This window comes from Loxodonta africana, chromosome 23, assembly GCF_030014295.1.
Source record: "Loxodonta africana isolate mLoxAfr1 chromosome 23, mLoxAfr1.hap2, whole genome shotgun sequence".
Classification (NCBI taxonomy): Eukaryota; Metazoa; Chordata; class Mammalia; order Proboscidea; family Elephantidae; genus Loxodonta; species Loxodonta africana.
The window spans coordinates 14,845,691-14,865,065 of record NC_087364.1 but is presented as its reverse complement, the minus strand read 5'-3'; the positions used below and the strand labels follow the sequence as shown (position 1 = coordinate 14,865,065).

Below are 19,375 nucleotides of genomic sequence, written 5' to 3'. Positions count from 1 at the left end.
AGTAAGATACACTGATTGCTGGAAAGGGAGGGATTTATTCCTTTACGGAAAGGCAAAGAAAGGCAATCAGAGAAGATATATTGTCCTGAAGTTAAACTTGCTCTGTGAAAAGTACATTGTTGTTGTTAGTTGTGAAAAATATGGAAAAGTAGATATAGAAACGTTTTAGTACTTTGATAAACTAATTTTCTGTATTTTCTTATTTTACTTAATTGACTTATATTTAATAGAGTTCTTTTTGGAAACATTTGTTTCTCTTTAATTGTGCAGAAGGGAAATAAGGAATGGAGACCTTCTCCATGTTGGAGGTGAAACATTAGTAGGAGAGTTGCCATTACCTCTGGGTTGGGGAGGTTGAAGTAAGAGAGCAGCAGTAGACATTCAATGAGAGGACCATAAAAATGAGGAAAACCTGGGAATGGAGGTACGACCTAATTTTTTGTTTTTAAACAATCTCTTCATACCAGGAGATTTCCTTCCTTTCAAGACCTTTAAGAATTTTGTATTTTGTTATAACAAGAGACGTTGGTCTGTTTCATGCATATGTCAGCTGAAGAATATAAAATTAAACAAATGCAGTAGCAACAAAAGTTGAACACAGCTTAAGTCTTTCAATGGATAAGAAATGTGAAAGAACAGCAGTGAAAGTTTCATGTCCAGTCTAGGTAACGTGAAGGGGTATTAATAGCTATCAACTAGTTGATCATTTCTGATTTTGCCAGAAATTCCGACTTTTGACTGAATTTGTTTTTACTTCTTTTTACCCCATGAGGTACCCTAATTAGAGTGGCAGAGACACAATAAAAGAGAAAGTAGAGACAAGGATTCGAGACTGGCTGTTTGATATTATTTAAAATCATGTGTGTGAGAATATTTTTTCCCCTCATCTTTAAATGGCTAGCTCCTCATTTCTCTATGACCTGGTGATAGCATAAAAAGTTGTGTAGAAGACTTTACATTTAGATTATTTCCAAATATAGCTCAAAAATTAGATTAAGAATCAGTGACCAAAATGCCCCATGCCCCCACCCCTTCCTTTTACATTTGACTTATTAGATTTTCGTCAGGGGATCTTGCTTCTTGGGTTACATGTATTCACAGATCTAATGCTGTATTGCCTCGTATTTTGGGTACCATATTGTTGTTGCCTTATTATATATTGCCCCTTTCTCTAATGATTTTTCACTTTTTATGAACTTGTAATAATTTCCCGTTGACAAATTATTTTATGCGTTTTGTTTTGTCAGCTTGTTCCTTGTAAGCTATTTACCAGTGTTAATTTTGAACCTGACAAATGTCAATATAGTCGAGGGCGCATAGTAAATGACTGGTGAGAGTGTAATGGAACCAGAAAAACTAAATAAAAGCTTTCTAACCCTCAGGCAGAACTGACTATCGTAGACTTAGAGGATGTGGCTGTCACATCTCTTGTGGTTTTGATGGTGAATTGATAACATGGTTTTTGAGGCATATGAATCCATGTGTTTAAAACAGACCTGAAATTGTTGTAAAAAAGGTTTCTTTGGCATGACAGGTTCTAATTTTTAGAAAGTGCCTCTTTATTGCTCAAACCAAAAACCGAACCAAACACACTGCCATCAAGTTGATTCCGACTCATAGCGACCCTATAGGACAGAGTAGAACTGCCCCATAGAGTTCCCAAGGAGCGCCTGGCGGATTTGAACTGCCGACCTCTTGATTAGCAGTCGTAGCACTTAACCACTACGCTACCAGGGTTTCCCTTTATTGCTCAAGAGCAGGCTAATTCTTTACTGGTTTCAATCTGGATCTCTTTACATGACATTCATCATGGGGATGCTGCATTGACTGAGACAAATACTAGTCTTGTAGTCTTGCCAATTTCATGGAGGATCCGTGGCATGCAAAATCTTCCATACTTGTCCTCAGTCTATGTTTTTACCTCTGTTTCCCCTTCCCAGCCTCCTCTATACTTCAACTGAATTGTATCAGTTATTTTTTAAGCTTGTCCGATGTGTTTTCGACTGTCTTGTTTCCTCTATTCTTCCTGAAACGTTAAAATTGTGCTGATCTTTCATCCTCCCCCCCCTTCATGGCCCTGTTTAAATGGTCCTTTCTTCAAAGATGTTTTTCTAATCCTTTTCTCTCTGCCATACTATGATCTTTTTCTCCTCTGAATTCCCCATTGATACAATTATTTGGGTACTTTCCTTTCCCTTCTTAATTATAAGGCTCCCAATGTAAGAACAGTATGTTATTGTCTCATTTTACTTAGCATTGTTTTTAATAGCCAAGAAAGTGAAAACTTACCCACGTAAACATAACTATCATCAAAATGGCCAATGCTCATTAGAATTTTTTAATTGAATCAGTTATGAAACACTTAGGAAGCAAGTAACATTTTAAATAAGTTGAAGTTGAGAGTGATGTTTTGTGGTGTAGGGGTGGAAAGGTCGGTGACATGTGGCCCTTCCTTCCCCCTTTCCCTAAGGGTTCTACAGCTGGAGGTCACTCCCGTTGGAGCCGCAGAGGTCACCAGGGGTCCTTCACGGCCTCACTGGCCTCTTCTTTCTCTAGAGAAGATCATAAACAGATGGTTTCAGACATATGAAGATCTTCCCCTTATTTTCAAAAAACCTCAAAGAGAGGAGAACTGGCCCTTTTCTTGATAAATCACTATAGATGACTTCTGTCAGAAATTTTACTTGATAATAACTGATCTAAATACTTAATGCTTAACTGAAGCCAGTTTTGTTATCTCTTCTAAAGCTCGCTGATACTCTCCTTTGGGGCCGTATCTTATGTTTCCACAACAGCCCCTGGCTTCGGCATTCAGTCTGGATTGTGAAGATCGAGTAGTACCTGCTCAGTCGACGTCAATGACCCACTGAGCCCCTGCCCCAGCCCATAGCATTATAGCCATGGTTTGACTTTTCACAACACCGTCATGTCAGTTCTTGCTGATAAAAGCAGTAGGGGTTCCCTGTGACTTTTCAGGTGAAAATACCTTAAATACCTATAAATCACTACTTTTGAAAAAGGGAATTTAATTTGTTATGCATGCAAACATCAGTTTTGGGAAGTCATATGTGTATGTGTGCATGTGTTTTCCCTTGGTGCTGTACGTGTTTTCTTGTGTATTCGGTTAGTCAATGCTATATCTACTTCAGTTTTTGGAATCTATTGTTAAATAATTTATGTTTTGTTAGCTTTTATTTTATCAATGGAGAAAATGTCATTGTGTTTGCTGATACAAATAGCCTTGTTCTCTCAAACAGATTGCATTCTCTTATTTTTTAAAATATATATAAGATCATTATACTGGTGTCATTTTCCTAACTCTAAAGAAAGGAATTTTTTAATAAATTAGTTATTGTCTTCTGCGTTATTGAACATGTGGTCAGTTGTCATGTTCATACATCCACATGATCAAAGTCTGAACTTCTGTCTAATTCTTCCCTGCTGTTAGGCTACCCTGTCATGATCAAGGCCTCAGCAGGTGGTGGTGGGAAAGGCATGCGGATCGCTTGGGATGATGAAGAGACCAGGTGAGATGCTGTCCAAAATATATTCTTGATGTAAATTACAGTGACCAGAGTTCTCTTAAACTGACAAGTAAACAGGTACCATAATGGAGTAATTATGATAACCATATGATTTTTATTCTTTTTTTTTAATGATAAATTTTTATTTATTGAAAGACAATCCAGTTGAGAAATAGATAATGGTTAGCTTTTATGGCACATGATTATGGTTAAGCTCCACTAGCTCATGTTTCTGATTTACGCTCTCTGCGAATTCTGAAGTATTATATTTATGCAGCAGTGGTAGAAATGATGGAATTGCTTTTCTTTTTTTTTTTGGTCTATCCTTGTGATAAAGCAAAGTAACATCAGGAACATTTAGTTGGAGTCATTTTCTACCATGTGAGTATGTAATATTCTATTTGTTAAGAAGTCAAGTCCAAGTCTAGGAAACTTAGACTGATACACAAAACATAACTATGTAAGGTTAGTGTTGTACCTGGCTTACACCTATCTTCCTGTTGAAATTGTCCATCGTTTATGGCTTGTCCCAGCACAAAATCCTGAGCAATGGAATGCCAGCTAATGGAATAGTATGGTAGCAGCACCGTTTGCTTGTGCACACTGTTCAAGAGGCCACAGATTTATCTGTAGTGTTATTAAACATCAAATCAGGTAGCTTAGCTGCGGTAGGTGTAGTCTGGGGGGTCATGGTGTGCCCAAACTTTTGGTAGTGACCCATGGGTGAAGATGGCATAGAAGAGGCAATGGAAATTGTATCTTGCGATGACGACGATAATAAGCTTGTATGTTCAATTTGATCTTGATCCTCAGGAAAACATTTTTTCCTAGGATGTCCCATGACTGTCTTTCCAACAGGTCATTCTTGTTCAGAAATATTGTCTCTAGTATCTGAAACATCCCACATGGCAAGAAAAGAATCAGAACATGAGCCTTCTTCTGCTTCCTGGACATGTGGTGTAGATGAGAAAGTGTGGTGATGAGCAGTAGCAGCAAGGAACATCTCACTACAGATAATACAGCCCTGGAGCTCTGGAGCCACAGCGTCTATAGTTGGCAATTCCCATGTGTGCTTTTCAGAAATAATGCCAACGTTTACCAACAAAGCAATAACTACTACTGCTCACAAAATAAAAAAACAACTACCAAATTTACACACAGAAATTTGCCAACAGGCTGGATTGGACTCAGTTCTTCCTTTAGTACTTTATAAAATAGCAGGAGACAATACATGGCAAACAGTTTTGACATATTATTTATTATATTCTATAACCAAGTAAGCCTGAGCATTTGAGAAGCCTAAAGTTCCCTTCGTCGTATTATACCGTGCAGCTCACAGATTAAAGCAATGATGGTGGTAAATGGTCTGACAACTGTATATTGCAGTACACCCAGTTTGCTTCTAAATAGCAATACTTCGCTCGTAGGCCATGGTGGACTGCAACATGAAGGAGGGAAATGTTTCTGTTAAGGCTCAGAAACCCTATTCTAGTTGGAGGGAATAAACTGAACAAAATCAAAGTAAATTATGTACTGTTGTGAAAGGTGGTAAGTACTTTATAGAAAAATAAAGGTGGAAAGAGGCCTGGGGAATTTTGGAGGGCATTCTCATTCTAAACAGGATCGTCAGAGTAAGTCTCACTGAGAAGGTGACCTGTGAGGAGGAAATGAAAGTGCAGGGAGATGGGGATGCAGACAAGGGGACAGCAAGTAAGTGCATAAACCTGACACAGGACCATTTCTTGAGTGATCCAGAACCAGCAGGGTAGCTAGGTGGTGGCGGGAGAGCAGATTATGTAGGGTCTTCAGGCCATTCTTGGCAAGGAGGCCTGGAGGTGCAGTTGTTAAGCACTTGGCTGCTGCTAACTGAAAGGTCGGAGATTCAAACCCACCAGCAGCTCCTTGGGAGAAAGATGTGGCAGTCTGCTTCCAGAAAGATTACAGCCTTGGAAACCCTATTGGGCAGTTCTGCTCTGTTCTGTAGAGTCGCCTTGAGTTGGAATTGAGTCTACGGCAGTGGGTTTGGTTTGGTGGGTTAGGCCATTGTTGGTGAGATGGGGAGCTATTGGAGGATTTTGAGTAGAGAAGTGACAGTCATGTGACCTAAATTCCTAACATTGTTTTTATTTTTTAAGTGTAAAAAATTCCAAACATACAAAAAAGTAGAAGGATACAATGAACTTCTATATATATGTGTCATCCAGATTAAACAGTTATGAAAATTTTATGATTTAGGTTTTAAAAGGATCACTTTGGTTGCCGTGTTGGTAATAAGATGAAGAGGGACAGAGGTGGAATCAGGGAAACATAACAGCGGGTTATTGCAATATTCTGTGCAAGAACCGATGGTGGCTTTCATCAGGTATAGTGGTGGAGGTGATGAGAAACGGTTCAATTCTGAAAGTAGAGGCAGCAGGATTTGCCGAATGAATAGAGTCTGAGAGTACCTGAGGATAACTTGCTGGCAGTGTTTACATTATTTTGTTTTTTTGCTTTCATTCTGTGTTTGATCTTAATGTTGAATTTATTATGAATTAAATGCATATACTACAACGAGTTTACTTGAAAATTCTTCGGGAAATGCTGAGAGGTTAAGGTCAGACGAAGGGCATTATCTTTAAAGTTGAAGAATGCTGACTTGGTCCCAGTTTTAACCTCTCTCTGGCACTGGTGACCACTACATTTTGTGAATGAATGTATAGCTGAATGTAACAAATGATGTTCTTTCTTGTGATAGTGTGGGTTCACCTTCACAAACACAGAGCTCTGGTTAACTATGTGAAAAGTTCGAGTTGGGCTGTCAGGTTGCTATGTGTGGGTGGAATTGAGCATAATAGGAGGGAGGATACTTCTGTTTTTACCTCACAATCCCTACTATTTGACTTTTGTATATCCAAGTTCAGGTGTTGGGGCTGCTTCTTGGGCTTAATTTCTAACACCTTTGTGCAGATGGACCTCTCCATGGGTGGTTTGGGTGTCCTTTCAGCACAGTGGCTTCAGATTCCAGGGCTCCAAAGGCAAGTGTTTCAAATCCAAGGTAGAAGTTGTATCACTTTAATGACCCGGCCTCAGAAGCCATGCTGGTTCACCTCCGCCGTATCCTACTGATTATCAGTGAGCACAAATACTGCCTAGATTCAAGGGAAGGGGACATAGATGCCACTTCTTCATGAGGGAGTGGCAGAATTCTTAGAAGAGCACATGGCATTACTCTTCTCAGGATCTCAGATTTCTGTTCAGTCATTTCTCCAGAGCTGTTGTTGGTAACATTCTTTCGTGGTAGGGATTACTCGTCAGTAAGATTGGCTGTACTGCTGTTGACCTATGGATTTTAATCTAGAGTTTAGTATTTTTGGAAGTCACTCTACCCATTGATCTATTGAGTAAAATTTGGTTAAATAAATTAATCTTTTCCTGGCTGCACTAAGAACTTGCTGTGCTAAAAATTGGGCACAATGGGGAAATCCCACCTTCATTGCTAACTGTGTGTTAAAAGATCAGCATGAATCCATTTCCCTCCTGGAAACGGATGCAGTCCTCACTTTCTCACTTCTCCACCCTAGTAGCCAGCAGCTCCAAGCAGCACACTCTTATATCCAGCCACCCAAGGCTAGGTCGGTGGGGTACTGGCCACAAGTTTTTTGGAGGGGGAGGTCCACACAAGAATGTTGTTGCATTCATCGTCTAAAAGAACGTTTCAAGATCTATCCTGAAGTATACAGCACTGTCAGTGATAGGATAATATCCATATGCCTACAAGGAAGACCAATTAATGGCCATTATTCAAATTTATGTACTTACCACTAAGGCCAAAGATGAAGAAATTGAATTACCAACTTTTGCAGTCCAGAGTTGATTGAACATGCAATCAGGATGCATTGATAATAACTGATGATTGGAATACGAAAGTTGGAAACAAAGCTACATCCAAGTTCAAGACCTTTAATTGACTTCATTGCATAGTTATGCACGCATGATTAATTGAAACCCTTCCTGAGGTTAGTTTACCAGGTGTGGTCTGTGTAGCACCCACTCTTTTGCAAGTGTTGCACATGATGGTTTCAGGCATCAGAGATACCTAGATTGTGGGAAATTCCAAGGGCTGTCTCTCAGGAACCAAAGACAAAGGACAAATGGAGTTCTTGTTTTCACAGGTACACTGATTCAAAATAGGTTCTTCTAACAAGTAAAAATACGCACACAACTGATTCTCCACCTAAAAAATTATTCCCCTAACTTGATAAGTAAACATCTCTGAAACTTGGTTGAGACTGACAAAGGTCGGACACTCTTTGATTTAATGATACATTTTAAAATGTTGCTCTGTGTCCCCTGTTTATTTGGAACAATGAGAGCTCCTTTTCTCCCTTCTTCCTGGGGCAAAAGAGTTTGTTGGATAATCCACAAAATTTTAGTTCATTGGATACAAAGGAAAACTTAGTAGCCACCAGTTGCTTTATTCTTTTATCTTAAAGAATGTCTGCCTCTTGTAACATCTTCCCTAAGCTTTTTCAGGGAAGCCCTGGTGACAGAGTGGTTAATATCCAGGCTGCTAACCAGAAGGTTGGCAGTTTGAATCCACTAGCTGCTCCTTGGAATCACTATGGGGGCAGTTCTACTCTGAGCTATGGGGTTGCTATGAGCCAGATCGACTCAGTGGCAATGGGTTTAGTTTTTATGCGTTTAGCATCTATGACTTCAGGACATGTGATGAACTTTTAAATCAGTAGTATTTGTTGGTGTTTGTTGTTGCCATATAATAAATTGGGGTGAGAATCATGAAGGTTATTGAAAGTGGACTCATAGAGTCTCATAATAATCTCTGTCTTTCCTTTTTCTATCCAAATTTAAATGAGATCTTATGTCATGAATAGATAAAGTATCAAATCTCCTTTTTCCAGTTGCCTCACCAGATTTTATGGGTTGTGAAGGCAGTTTCTGTTCCGTTTTGTATTCTGAGCCCCTAACTGTACACCAGGCACATAGTTGGATGATCACTAAATATTTGTTGAATGAATGTATAAATGTAACAAACGATGCTGTTCTTAATACAATTTTCCATGAGTTTCAAAACATACGTGTGATGCTATCAAACTTGATAATTATTTTGGTGGTTTTGCTTATTCACTTTTGGTGTTCTTGGTTTAAATGCAAATGAAAGCTCTCAATTATTGCAGCAGAGATAAAATATAAAGGGCTATGTGTTTACTTTGGGAAATATATTCTTTCTAATAAAAAGGTGGTTATATGGCTGTTTAAAACAGCGATCCTTGTGCTTCTAGTTTCCTTGAAGTTTGTAACCTCCTAAGATCTAAATTCCATTCCCATAAATCAGGAATGTAATTAAGGACTAAGAAAACCTAATACCTTTTCCCCAAGAGTCTGAGAAATTGGACATTTTTGCAATATGTTTTGAAATTTTTCTCCTAGTTAGTGCTTATTTGCAATGTTGTATGTTTCAAGCATAAAACAAACACATCAGATGGTTATTTCTAATGTTAATATATGGACTGTTTGCATAATAAAAGGGTTGGAAGATTTTGGTTTTGTTGCTGTGTATTAAATACAGGTATTTAATCTGCAGATTAGGCAACTATTATATGTAAAAGCAGTTATATTTTATATTCTGACTATATCAGTGAATAGAAAATAATACTCAATTTTATATAAGCATGTCTGAGTTCTTAATGGACTGATGGAATAAATGCATTTCACAACATGAATTTAGTCAGCATATATTAATAATTAAATTATTGTTTAGCAATTAAATATATGTATAAAGTGGTAATTAAATCTTTATTATCAAAAATTGTACTTTTCTCTCTTATTATTAATTTTGAACAATTTTAAAGGAGAAAAAAATCTGTGTGGGTGTATGAGAGAATTATATTCTTAAAGGTGTAATTTTAAATATAAGGAAATGTTCTTGAAAATCCTCCTTTTGTATGTTCAAGTCTTAATGAGTACATTTGCTATAGTTCTGCTCCAGTTGTGCAGTTGGCTAGGCCTTTGCATTTTTGTTGGCATCTTCTGAATTCTGAGTAACACAGATATATGCATTTTAACATTTTTTATTAGTAGAATTAATTTTATAGTTGAATATTAATTTTGTTTACTAATTATAATAACTAATTATTAATAGTAATGTAAAGGTTGAAGAAATAGAACTAGTTTTATATACTTTGGTTGACTAAAAAATATCTCATACTTGTCATTCCTGTTTTATAAGGAAAACCTAGGTTCAGGGAAGTTAAATGACTCACACAAGGCCACAGAGCAGTTGAGGAGTTGCGGTTGAACCAAGATTAATTTAATTATGTGTACGTTGAGTGGATTTTTGTCTGCTTTGTTCAGAAGTAAGCCAAAATAAATATTTAATTGGTCTATTTTGCTGAAGAGTATACTTGCTTTGTTAGTCTGACTGTTCCTTTTTTTGTTTGTTTTTGTTTTAGGGATGGCTTTAGATTATCATCTCAGGAAGCTGCTTCTAGTTTTGGTGATGATAGACTACTAATAGAAAAATTTATCGATAACCCTCGTCATATAGAAATCCAGGTACATTTTCAAATGCTTTCTAATGGTTATTATGCCTTTAAAGTGATATCATGTATTCCTATTGGCAGCACATCCTTTCCTCCATTGAGAATGATTATGAATTGTATATTTGAATAAGTATGACATAAGGAATGTTTATAAATTGATTTCTTACCTTTATCATCTGGTATGGCTTTTGTTAAAGTGCTAGGATGTTGGTCTGGATGGGGAATGATAAAAAAGCTAAGCTCTAAAATGGAACAGTCCAAAGATGTCTGACTAGGCTAAATGTATTCTGTTTAGAAATGTGTTCAGACCCTTCCAGCGTTCTGATTGACTGGACTCAGTTTAGCTCACCAGATGTTTAAGTGACAGTCATTCTGCTAGGAGCTGGCTGTATAGAGATGAGTGAAACACTCTTAATCTACTTAAGCCCATAGCAAAACAGAGTGGGCTAACTGGGCGTTTCTTTTGCTCCATATAGTGTCCACTGGGACAGTAGTCAGACTGGGGCCTGACTGATTTGGAATGTGCAAGGTGGCTCTTGCATTTTAGGTGCCTTGGAGGGATGGCTTGAAGACTGGACTCGAATGAGACACTGAGGCAATTGGGCCTCTCCTTCTCTCTGTAAAGACTTGGGACACCTCTACATGGCTTCTCCATGTAGCATTTCTAGAATGGTAGTCTTACGTAGCCAGTCAGAGTTCCCACAAAATGTGATTTTGAACCTGTCTTGCATTTTAGGCTCAGAACTGGCACAGAATCACTTCTCTTGCATTTTGCAAGTTATTGGGTCAGCCTCGGTTCGTTGCCAGATGGAATTATACAAGGGTATAATTACCAGAATTTGTGTTGCATGGGAGGCCATCTTTGGATATTAGTTACCACAGCCCACTCTCTAGTCCTCAATAGTCATGTCTTTACACACATAAAATATACCCAACCTGATACCAAGACCAGGATTTCTACTTCTAACTTGGTTTATATGTGGATGAGACTTCTTGTGTAGGGTCCCTCAGGAACAGTTATTTTGGAGCAAAGAGCTCCAAATTTAGACATAATCTGACACCCACTCGCCCAACATATAGTTGTGAGAAAACAACAGAGACATTGCAACAAATACCTTTATTCAACAATGTAGAAAAAAGGAGACAGATAATCACCACTTGCTGGGTGCTGTTGAGTAGATTTTCGACTCATAGCGACCCACTGTGACAGAAGAGAACTGCCCCATAGGCTGTAATCTTTATGGGAACAGATCGCCAGGTCTTTTCTCCTGCAGAGCTGGTGGGTGGGTTCGAACTGCTGACCTTTTGGTTAGCAGCCGAATACTTAACCACTGTACCACCAGAGATCCTTAGAGCCATCACTAGCTCTTACCAATTCTGAAATCCAGCAACTCAAGCAGAGAGATTCCTTAGGAGGTTATTGTGGAAATTCTGTTAAGAGATAATGGCAACTTGACCAGAGTAATAGTGGCAGAGGTGGTGAGATGTGGTTGGATTCTAGGTATTTTATGACAGTAGACAATATTTTCTACCTTAGATTTAATTTGTAAAAAAAAAAAATCAAAGACGACTTTAGGGATTTTGGCCTGAGTAATCAAAAGAAGGAAAACCTGGTCGCTTAGTGGTTAAGAGCTCAGGCTGCTAACCAAAAGGTCGGCAGTTAAATCCACCAGGCATTCCTTGGAAGCTCTGTGGGGCAGTTCTACTCTCCTATAGGGTCACTAAGAGTTGGAATCCACTTGATGGCAACGGGTTTATTTGGTTTTTTTTTTTTGATCAGAAGAATGTGGTCAGCATTTACTGAGATGAGAAAGACTGTGGGAGGTACATATTTTGGGGAGGAGATCAGGGTTATGATGTTGGACAAATCACAATGGAGATGTCCATTAGACATTTAAGTGTAGGTTCTGAGTAGGCAGTTGGATATTTAGGTCTGTAAAGTAGGGGAGATATTTGGGCTGCCTTTCATTTAAGATCGTAGAGACAGGATTAATGTTCCCCTTCTTTATATTCCCCATTTATCACTTGTTCACACTACCAGAAGATCATTTATGTTTTTTTATCTTTAGCTATCTGACTTTTCTAATAGATCATGATGTCCTTGAGTACAGAGAGTAAGTCTTAATTCATTTTCCTGTCCTTATCAACCAGGTCAGTGTCTTTCATATTACTAGTACTTCATAAATGTTTATTGAATTATTTTATATAATTTTATATATCTATCAGCTTTTTAATTTTTTAAAGTTAGCCATGGCATGTAGTCTAGTGGTATTTTTTAAAATTTAGGTGAAAGTGTCTTTCAGTAGCTCTAAGGAGGGAATATAGATACAAGTTTTCCATATCTGACCTATATTCAGAGGGTTTTAAGTTTACTTATTTTCCTTTAATTATTTATGTTAAGTAATTGGTGTACCTGATAAAGGGTGTTGTTATAGGTTGAATTGTGTCCCCCCAAAATATGTGTTGTAATACTAACTTTTATACCTACAGATATAATCCCATTTGGGAATAGAGTTGTATATCCGTGATAACACCGATTATTTTTTCCACCGTCATGTACTGTGTACCTTTTGACGTGCTGAAATTGTACACTGACAATGTGAATGGTACCGCTTTGTTTGGCTTAAACCAGAGGTTTTCAGCTATAGAACTGCTGTTGGTTGTTTTATGGTGGAATCCAGGGATGTATCATGTCTTGTATCATGTGAGATGGTTTATTTCAATGAAGCTGTTTTCAGTAAGCAATGTATGTTGGAGATTTTTCCATATTAAATATGTGTATATTTGTAAAGGGCTATATTAAAACTTAAAAAAAAAAAAATACATGATGTATTTAAGAATTTAACTTCTCTTACAAGTACTTTTTATTTACACTTTTTCTGGTTCCTTGGCCCCTTCATTTGTCAGAATCATTTTTATTGAGTGCCTAGTAAATGTGCAGAACTATAAAAAATGAACTGGAAGAATAAACATAATTTAGAGAAAAATAAACTGTTGGTTCTGTAGATGTCTAATATTTTACTAAAAAAATAATTTGTTGTTTATATGAAATTCAAATTTAACTGAGTGCCCTGTATTTTACTGGCAACTCTAGTCCATTTTCCATACATACAAATTGGAAAAGTCCTAATTTGTTGTACATTAACCTCTGACCTTTTACTGATTCCCTGTAACTTAAAGCCAGTAAAAACATTCGTATATAATTAGCAACATAATTTTGGATATAAATGCATACTACATCATTTCCTGGTCAACAAATATTTAATATAAACTGTTGCTGTCGAGTCAGTTCAGACGCATTGACCCTACAGGACAGTGTAGAACTGCCTCATAGAGTTTCCAAGGAGTAGCTGATAGATTCAAACTGCCAACCTTTTGGTTAGTAGCCAGGCTCTTAACTACCTTTCCACCAGGGCTCCAACATTTAATATGGTTAACAACAATTTTTTTTTTTATGACAACATTGTGGTACCTTTCCTAAGCACCATTGATCGGCATACAGAATGTATGTCCCCTTAATGACACGTATTTTGCAAAATTTGTACAATTGATTCTAATATTTTTGAAACATAACAAGAGAATTTTTAATTGAAACCCTTTTTACAAAAAAAATTTTTTTTTGAGTTTTGAGGTTTTAAATATAAAGTTTTCCTCTATTAACATCGACCCCCAAAAAATGTTTTGAGAGGTACATATGCTCTGTGGGGTTTGACTATTAAAAATTAAAAGGTGTTACATGGAGAAGTGGCAACTGGGGACATACTCTGTGGGGTATGGTCATCTGTATTTTGAAATGGTATTACCCTTTCAGGTTTTAGGTGATAAACATGGAAATGCCTTGTGGCTTAATGAAAGAGAGTGCTCAATTCAGAGAAGAAATCAAAAGGTGGTAGAGGAAGCACCCAGGTAAGAGTCTCTCCCAGTGAACATTTATAATGGCCTTTATATTTCTTATATGTGTTTTTCACTTACTGGCTAAAATTGCTTTAATATTCATGGTGGCGGTGTTGTTAGGTGCCTTCGAGTTGGTTCCGACTCACAGTGACACTATTCATGGTGGAGTCTATGAATGTACATTTTTCTAATTAAGAATTTTCCCCTTGGATCTTTCTCAGGACTTTATTGACTAAGGCGTAAATTTTATCAGTTGGGGGACTTTGGGTTGTTAATAATAGAAAACCTTATCTTAACATGTTTAAATGACACTTTTTTTAAAATGACGTAAGAATTCTTGAGTCATGCTCACAGCTCAAAGGTTTGGTCAATTTATTTGTTCAACAGTGTCATAAAAAACCCATGGTTTATCCATCTTTCTGCACTGCCTGCCATCTGGTGTTCTAGCCAAACTCAAGATGGTCAGCAGACCAGAACATTGTATCCCAACAAACAACATTTTGTTGGAAGAAGAGAGATTTCCTTCCAATGCATTTCTGTTTTTGTCTGTGAAGAGAGCCTTTTGCAGAAGCCTCCCAGCAGATTCCCCTTGTACCTCATTGGCTGCAATTGTATTCCATGCCTATTCCAAACTAGTTCATAGAAATGAGAATAAAACTACTGTGACTGACTTGGGTTAGTCGTTCCGGTTTGGTAAATTTTTTTTTTTTTTTAACTAGAGCATTTCGTGAACAGGGGCTAGCGAGCTAAAGGTCTTGCAAAATAAAAAGGTGACACCCCTCCCCCTCCAATTCTAATAGGACTCTCTCAGAGAAATTCTGGCTTAGATCAGTCATAACTTACCTCTCATTGGCCAGGGCCTGCTTTCTTTTGAAGTAAATAGCACGAAAGTGAGAGGATACTTGAAAAAATAAGTTGAGGTTTTACTGGAAAGCAGGATAGACATCTAACTGTGACCTCTACAGGCCTGTAGGTAGCACAGACCCTGCTGGTGTTTCCGGGTGTTTTAGTTTTTGGTTGGTGTTTCTAGGAATAGGGAATTCCTGGGATACATGCCTTCCAGGCTTTAACATTAGGGAAAACCCAAACCAAACCCTTTGCCGACGAGTGGATTCTGACTCAAAGCAACCCTGTAGGATAGAATAGAACTGCCCTGTAGGGTTTCCAAGGAGTGGCTAGTGGATTTGAACTGCCAACGTTTTGGTTAGCAGCTGTCACTCTTAACCTCCTTGCTGGGAAGATTTCATAAACTTGACCCTGAATTTATCATGCCATGAAAAGGAACATGGAGCATGGTTCTTGGAAATTTCTTGATTCATTAGAGCCATGTTGGGTGTTTCTCTAGGCCACTGTTCATGTCTTTGGTGTAGTAATTTCATGGAGCCCCATTTTTAATTTGATGCCAGGTTGTTTTTGTATATATTCTGGTAGTCCCTTTGTTCTTTGAAATCCCCAGCTGAGCATGAATAGTTATATTTAATAACCAGGCACTAAGAAATGTAAGTAATTAATCAGCATAGCCAGCATGCCTTGATATGCTAGGTGTATAGTTTCTGAAAAAAGTAGGAGTGAATTTTTAGTCATAGGATAGTGATAAAAATCAAATCTTACTTTAATTAATTTTTAAAATTATGGTATGGTGTAGTGGTTTTAAACATGGCCCCAATTCCTTGGACACTTCTCTCATAGATGCAGTTGAAAGCATCTACGTGGCTCCCCTTGATTCTGTGCTTTCTGAATGCTTGGCCAATAGAATATGGAGCCGTGATGATGTGTCAGTTTCTGGGCCTAGGTATCACGAAATTGCCAGCTTCTACTTCCTGTCTCTCGGGATGCTTACACTTAAAAGCCAGCCGTCATGCTGTGAGGAAGCCCAGTGTAGCTCACATGGAGAGACCACATGGAAATTCCCTGAGACTACCTGGGAAGGGATAAATACCTGCTCACCCCTCATCTGCTCCAGTGCCCCACTGTTCAAGCCCATCCTTATAGCTGCATGAGAAACCTGAGGGAGAACCGCCTATTGTGAGAAACAATAAATTGACGGTTGTTGTTTAGTTTTGGAATTATTTATTAAACACATATATAGATCTTTTTTAAACAACAGTAGATAAGTAGAAAAGATTTTGGTACCGGGAGTGTGGTGCTATGTTACAAAATCCCCCAAAAATGTGGCCTTAGAACTGGAAAATCAAGAAGAGTGTTAGTATAAGCCTAAAGGACCTAGAAGAAATTTATTAGAAGAAGTGTTGAGGAGGCCATTGTTGAGGGCTTAAAGCGAAAAGAAGATGCTATTGAAAAATTCTATAAAGAGAAGCCTTGCTGTTTAGTGGTGGAAATTTTGACAACATTGTCAACTGTAGTAACACGGAAAATAGAAGATGGAGCTACCTAACTTGATCTAACTAAGGAAATTTCCAGACTCTGTGTTGAAATTGCTCCTTGGCTTCTTAGGGCTGCCTATGGTAAAATGCAAGAGGAGAGGGATGAGCGAAGATCACTTTTTAAACAAAATCTAAAGGCAATAAAAAGACCCAAAGGAGTCCTTGGGTGGCACAATTGGTTAAGTGTTCAACTACTAACCAAAAAGTTGGAACCCACCTAGAGGTGTCCTGGAAGAAAACCCTTTGGAAGTGCAGTTCCCTGCATGTGTGAGGGTCGCTATGCATCAGAATCGGCTTGATGGCAACTGGTTACTGGTTGTAAGAAACCAAGGTTTAGTTTGAAAATAAAATTGTTTCTCATTTCTGGCTTTTACAGATGTCAGGGCAGTCTCAAAATAGTTGCCAGCAAGTTGTTCCTGACTCTTAGAGATCCTTTAAAATTTCAGAAAGTCCTAGGACAGTGCCTTATGGGAACTTGCAGATAGAGGAAATCCATCTATGAATACTAAGGGTGTGTCTCTTACAGATGCTTTCCTTTACCCAGTAGAGCTCCTAAGAATTTTGAGTGGGGTGTCTCATAGTAGCTTCACAAGGGACCCAAGATAGAGAATGACTTACCTTAAAGAGATTAGTGGTTATGGCTTTTCTCTAATGGAGTGAACCCATATAGGAGTCATGAAAACGTAAAAGAGTTTTTTGGAGACTTACACTGATGAAAGCATTTCCAGCTTTGACGAAAAGGGACAGAGACACTTCGAAGTGAAAAGAGGTCTTTGGATCCCCAAACGTCAACAGCAGGCTGATAAAACTATGTAGCTGCAAAGACAGGCAACATTTTATGGAAAAGAAAAGATAAATCAGAGATTAAAACTAAGAGTCCAAAGGGCAGAGCTAAAACCAATAAAGAATTGTTTCTAGAAGGAACTGGCTACAGGCAACCCAGCTGGATTTCAGAATTTCTTGTCCTTCTGTTTTCCCTCTTATTGAACAGGAGTTGCTATCGTGGTTGTACTCGGCCTTTCCCATTGTATGTTGGGTGTGTGGGGAGCAGTTAACTTGTCTTTTTAGTTCACAAGTTCTTTGAAATAAGAGAATAAGAGAAATTATATAGGAGTTGATATGCAGGAGGAATTGCACCCTTGGAGCCATATCCATACCTGGACATCATTTAAATATCAGCATCTTGGTCCCTGAGTCTGAACTTGATGCTATGATAGAACTTTCTGAGTGATTATTTTTTTGCACGTGAGAAGCGTAAATAATTGCTGTCCAGAGAGTATATTGTAGAGGTTCTACAGCTCTAAATTGTGTGACATCCGTTTCTTCGAGATGTTGGGTGCATGTTCTCTCACTTTGAATCTGGATTTTGCAACTGCTTGACGCATAGAATACGGCAAAAATGACACTGTGGCAGATTCAGGAAAAGAAAAGGCAGCTTCCATTTCCTGTTTGTAGGGGTACTTACTCTTGGAACCTGCCCCTGTAATGTAAGGAGGCTCAGACTACCCCAGGTGGATGAACTCCCTGGAGGGGCCCTGACACTGCGTAAAGCCAGAGACGGCGCACCAGCCCCAGCTCCTTGCGTCTCCTACTGTTCCAGCTCAGGGCGTTACCTGGCTGCAACTGCATTAGCGACCCTGAGCTGGAAGCGCTGTGTTAAATCCAGCACCCCGAGAACCGTGCGACAGAGTGATAAAATGATTGTCGTTCTTTTAATCCACTTTAAGTTCTCAGATGATTTGTTAAGTAACAGTTGATAACCAGAACTTTTGACTTTGATAGTACCAACATATTGCTACTCTTGTATTTTATTGGTTTATTTACACCCATAAATGGTAGGATACAGAGGGACATGTTGTAGGGTAAAAAACACCACGAAGTTTAGTAAAGCCAGGAAAAAAACCAAACCCAGTGCCGTTGAGTCCATTTCGACTCATAGCGACTCTATAGGCCAGATTAGAACTGCCCCATAGGGTTTCCAAGGAGTGCCTGGCGGATTCGAACTGCCGACCCTTTGGTTAGTGGCCGTAGCACTACAGCACCAGGGTTTCCAGTAAAGCAGGAGGAAAGGTTTTATTCAGCATATGTTCAATAGGAAAACGGACAAGCATTCTACAAGAGCCATATCTGTCCGGGTCCAAGGAAATATTACACAATAGGCAAGAATGGGAAAACAGACAAGCATGCTGTCATGGTCCAAGTCCGAGTCCAGGGAATATTACAGAATAGGCAAGAATGGGAAAACAGACAAGCTTGCTGCTAGAGCCTTGACTGTCCAAGGAATGTTACAGAGTCATCAGTATATATTAATATTACCGAACAGGCAAAATCATTGAAAGCTTCACCTTTTCACAGATTGCCTGAAAACTGCTAAATCTTCCTGATTCTACGTTTTGAATTATCTTTCTTAACACTCATTGGTACAGGTTTCAGAAATGACAGTCAAGGAGGGTCTCCATTGGTCCAACAAATCTTCTATTCACTAAATGCTAATAGAAGAGATAAGAGTGGGAAGCCTTTTGTGTTCTGCTTATGTGAAAGTTTCACTAGATGTTTTCCAGGATTGTCTTAGCTATTGTCTTTATACCTCAGGGCCCAGTCGATGTGTCCTTGTGAATCCTTGTGAGTCCAGCTCCAGCTGGGTCACATTGTCTATGCTCAAGGAGAGGGAATAATGGCTCCAATATTATCTCCTAAATCAGACACCAATGCCTATCTTTCTTGTTGTTGTTGTGACTCTACAACACACCGAAATAGTGCCCGGTGTTGTACCATCCTCACAATCACTGCTATGCTGGAGCCATTGTGCCAAACCATCTCATTGAGGGTCTTTCTCTTTTTTCCTGACCCTCTACTTTACCAAGCTTGATGTCCCTGTCCAGGGACTAAGTTCCTCCCGATAACAAGTCCAAAGTATGTAAAACTAAGTCTCACTCTCCTCCTTTCTAAGAAGCATTCTGGCTGTATTTCTTCCAAGACAAAAATATGTTCAGTATTCTTTGCCAGCACTGATTTAAAGACAGTACTACTT

General features: G+C 38.5%; 1 protein-coding gene across 10 annotated transcripts in view; it reads left to right on the top strand.

Annotated features, from left to right (window-relative positions):
* Positions 1 to 19,375, top strand: part of PCCA (propionyl-CoA carboxylase subunit alpha) — a 535,620-nt gene that overhangs the window by 239,112 nt on the left and 277,133 nt on the right. For 9 of the 10 annotated variants that reach the window (XM_064275261.1, XM_064275259.1, XM_064275262.1 and 6 more), the window contains 3 exons: positions 3,449 to 3,527; positions 9,977 to 10,079; positions 13,878 to 13,972. In XM_064275261.1, coding sequence (XP_064131331.1) covers positions 3,449 to 3,527; positions 9,977 to 10,079; positions 13,878 to 13,972 — 277 coding nt within the window. Of the gene's footprint in view, positions 1 to 270; positions 425 to 3,448; positions 3,528 to 9,976; positions 10,080 to 13,877; positions 13,973 to 19,375 lie in introns of those variants that run through there. The other variant, XM_064275266.1, reaches the window with a different exon arrangement.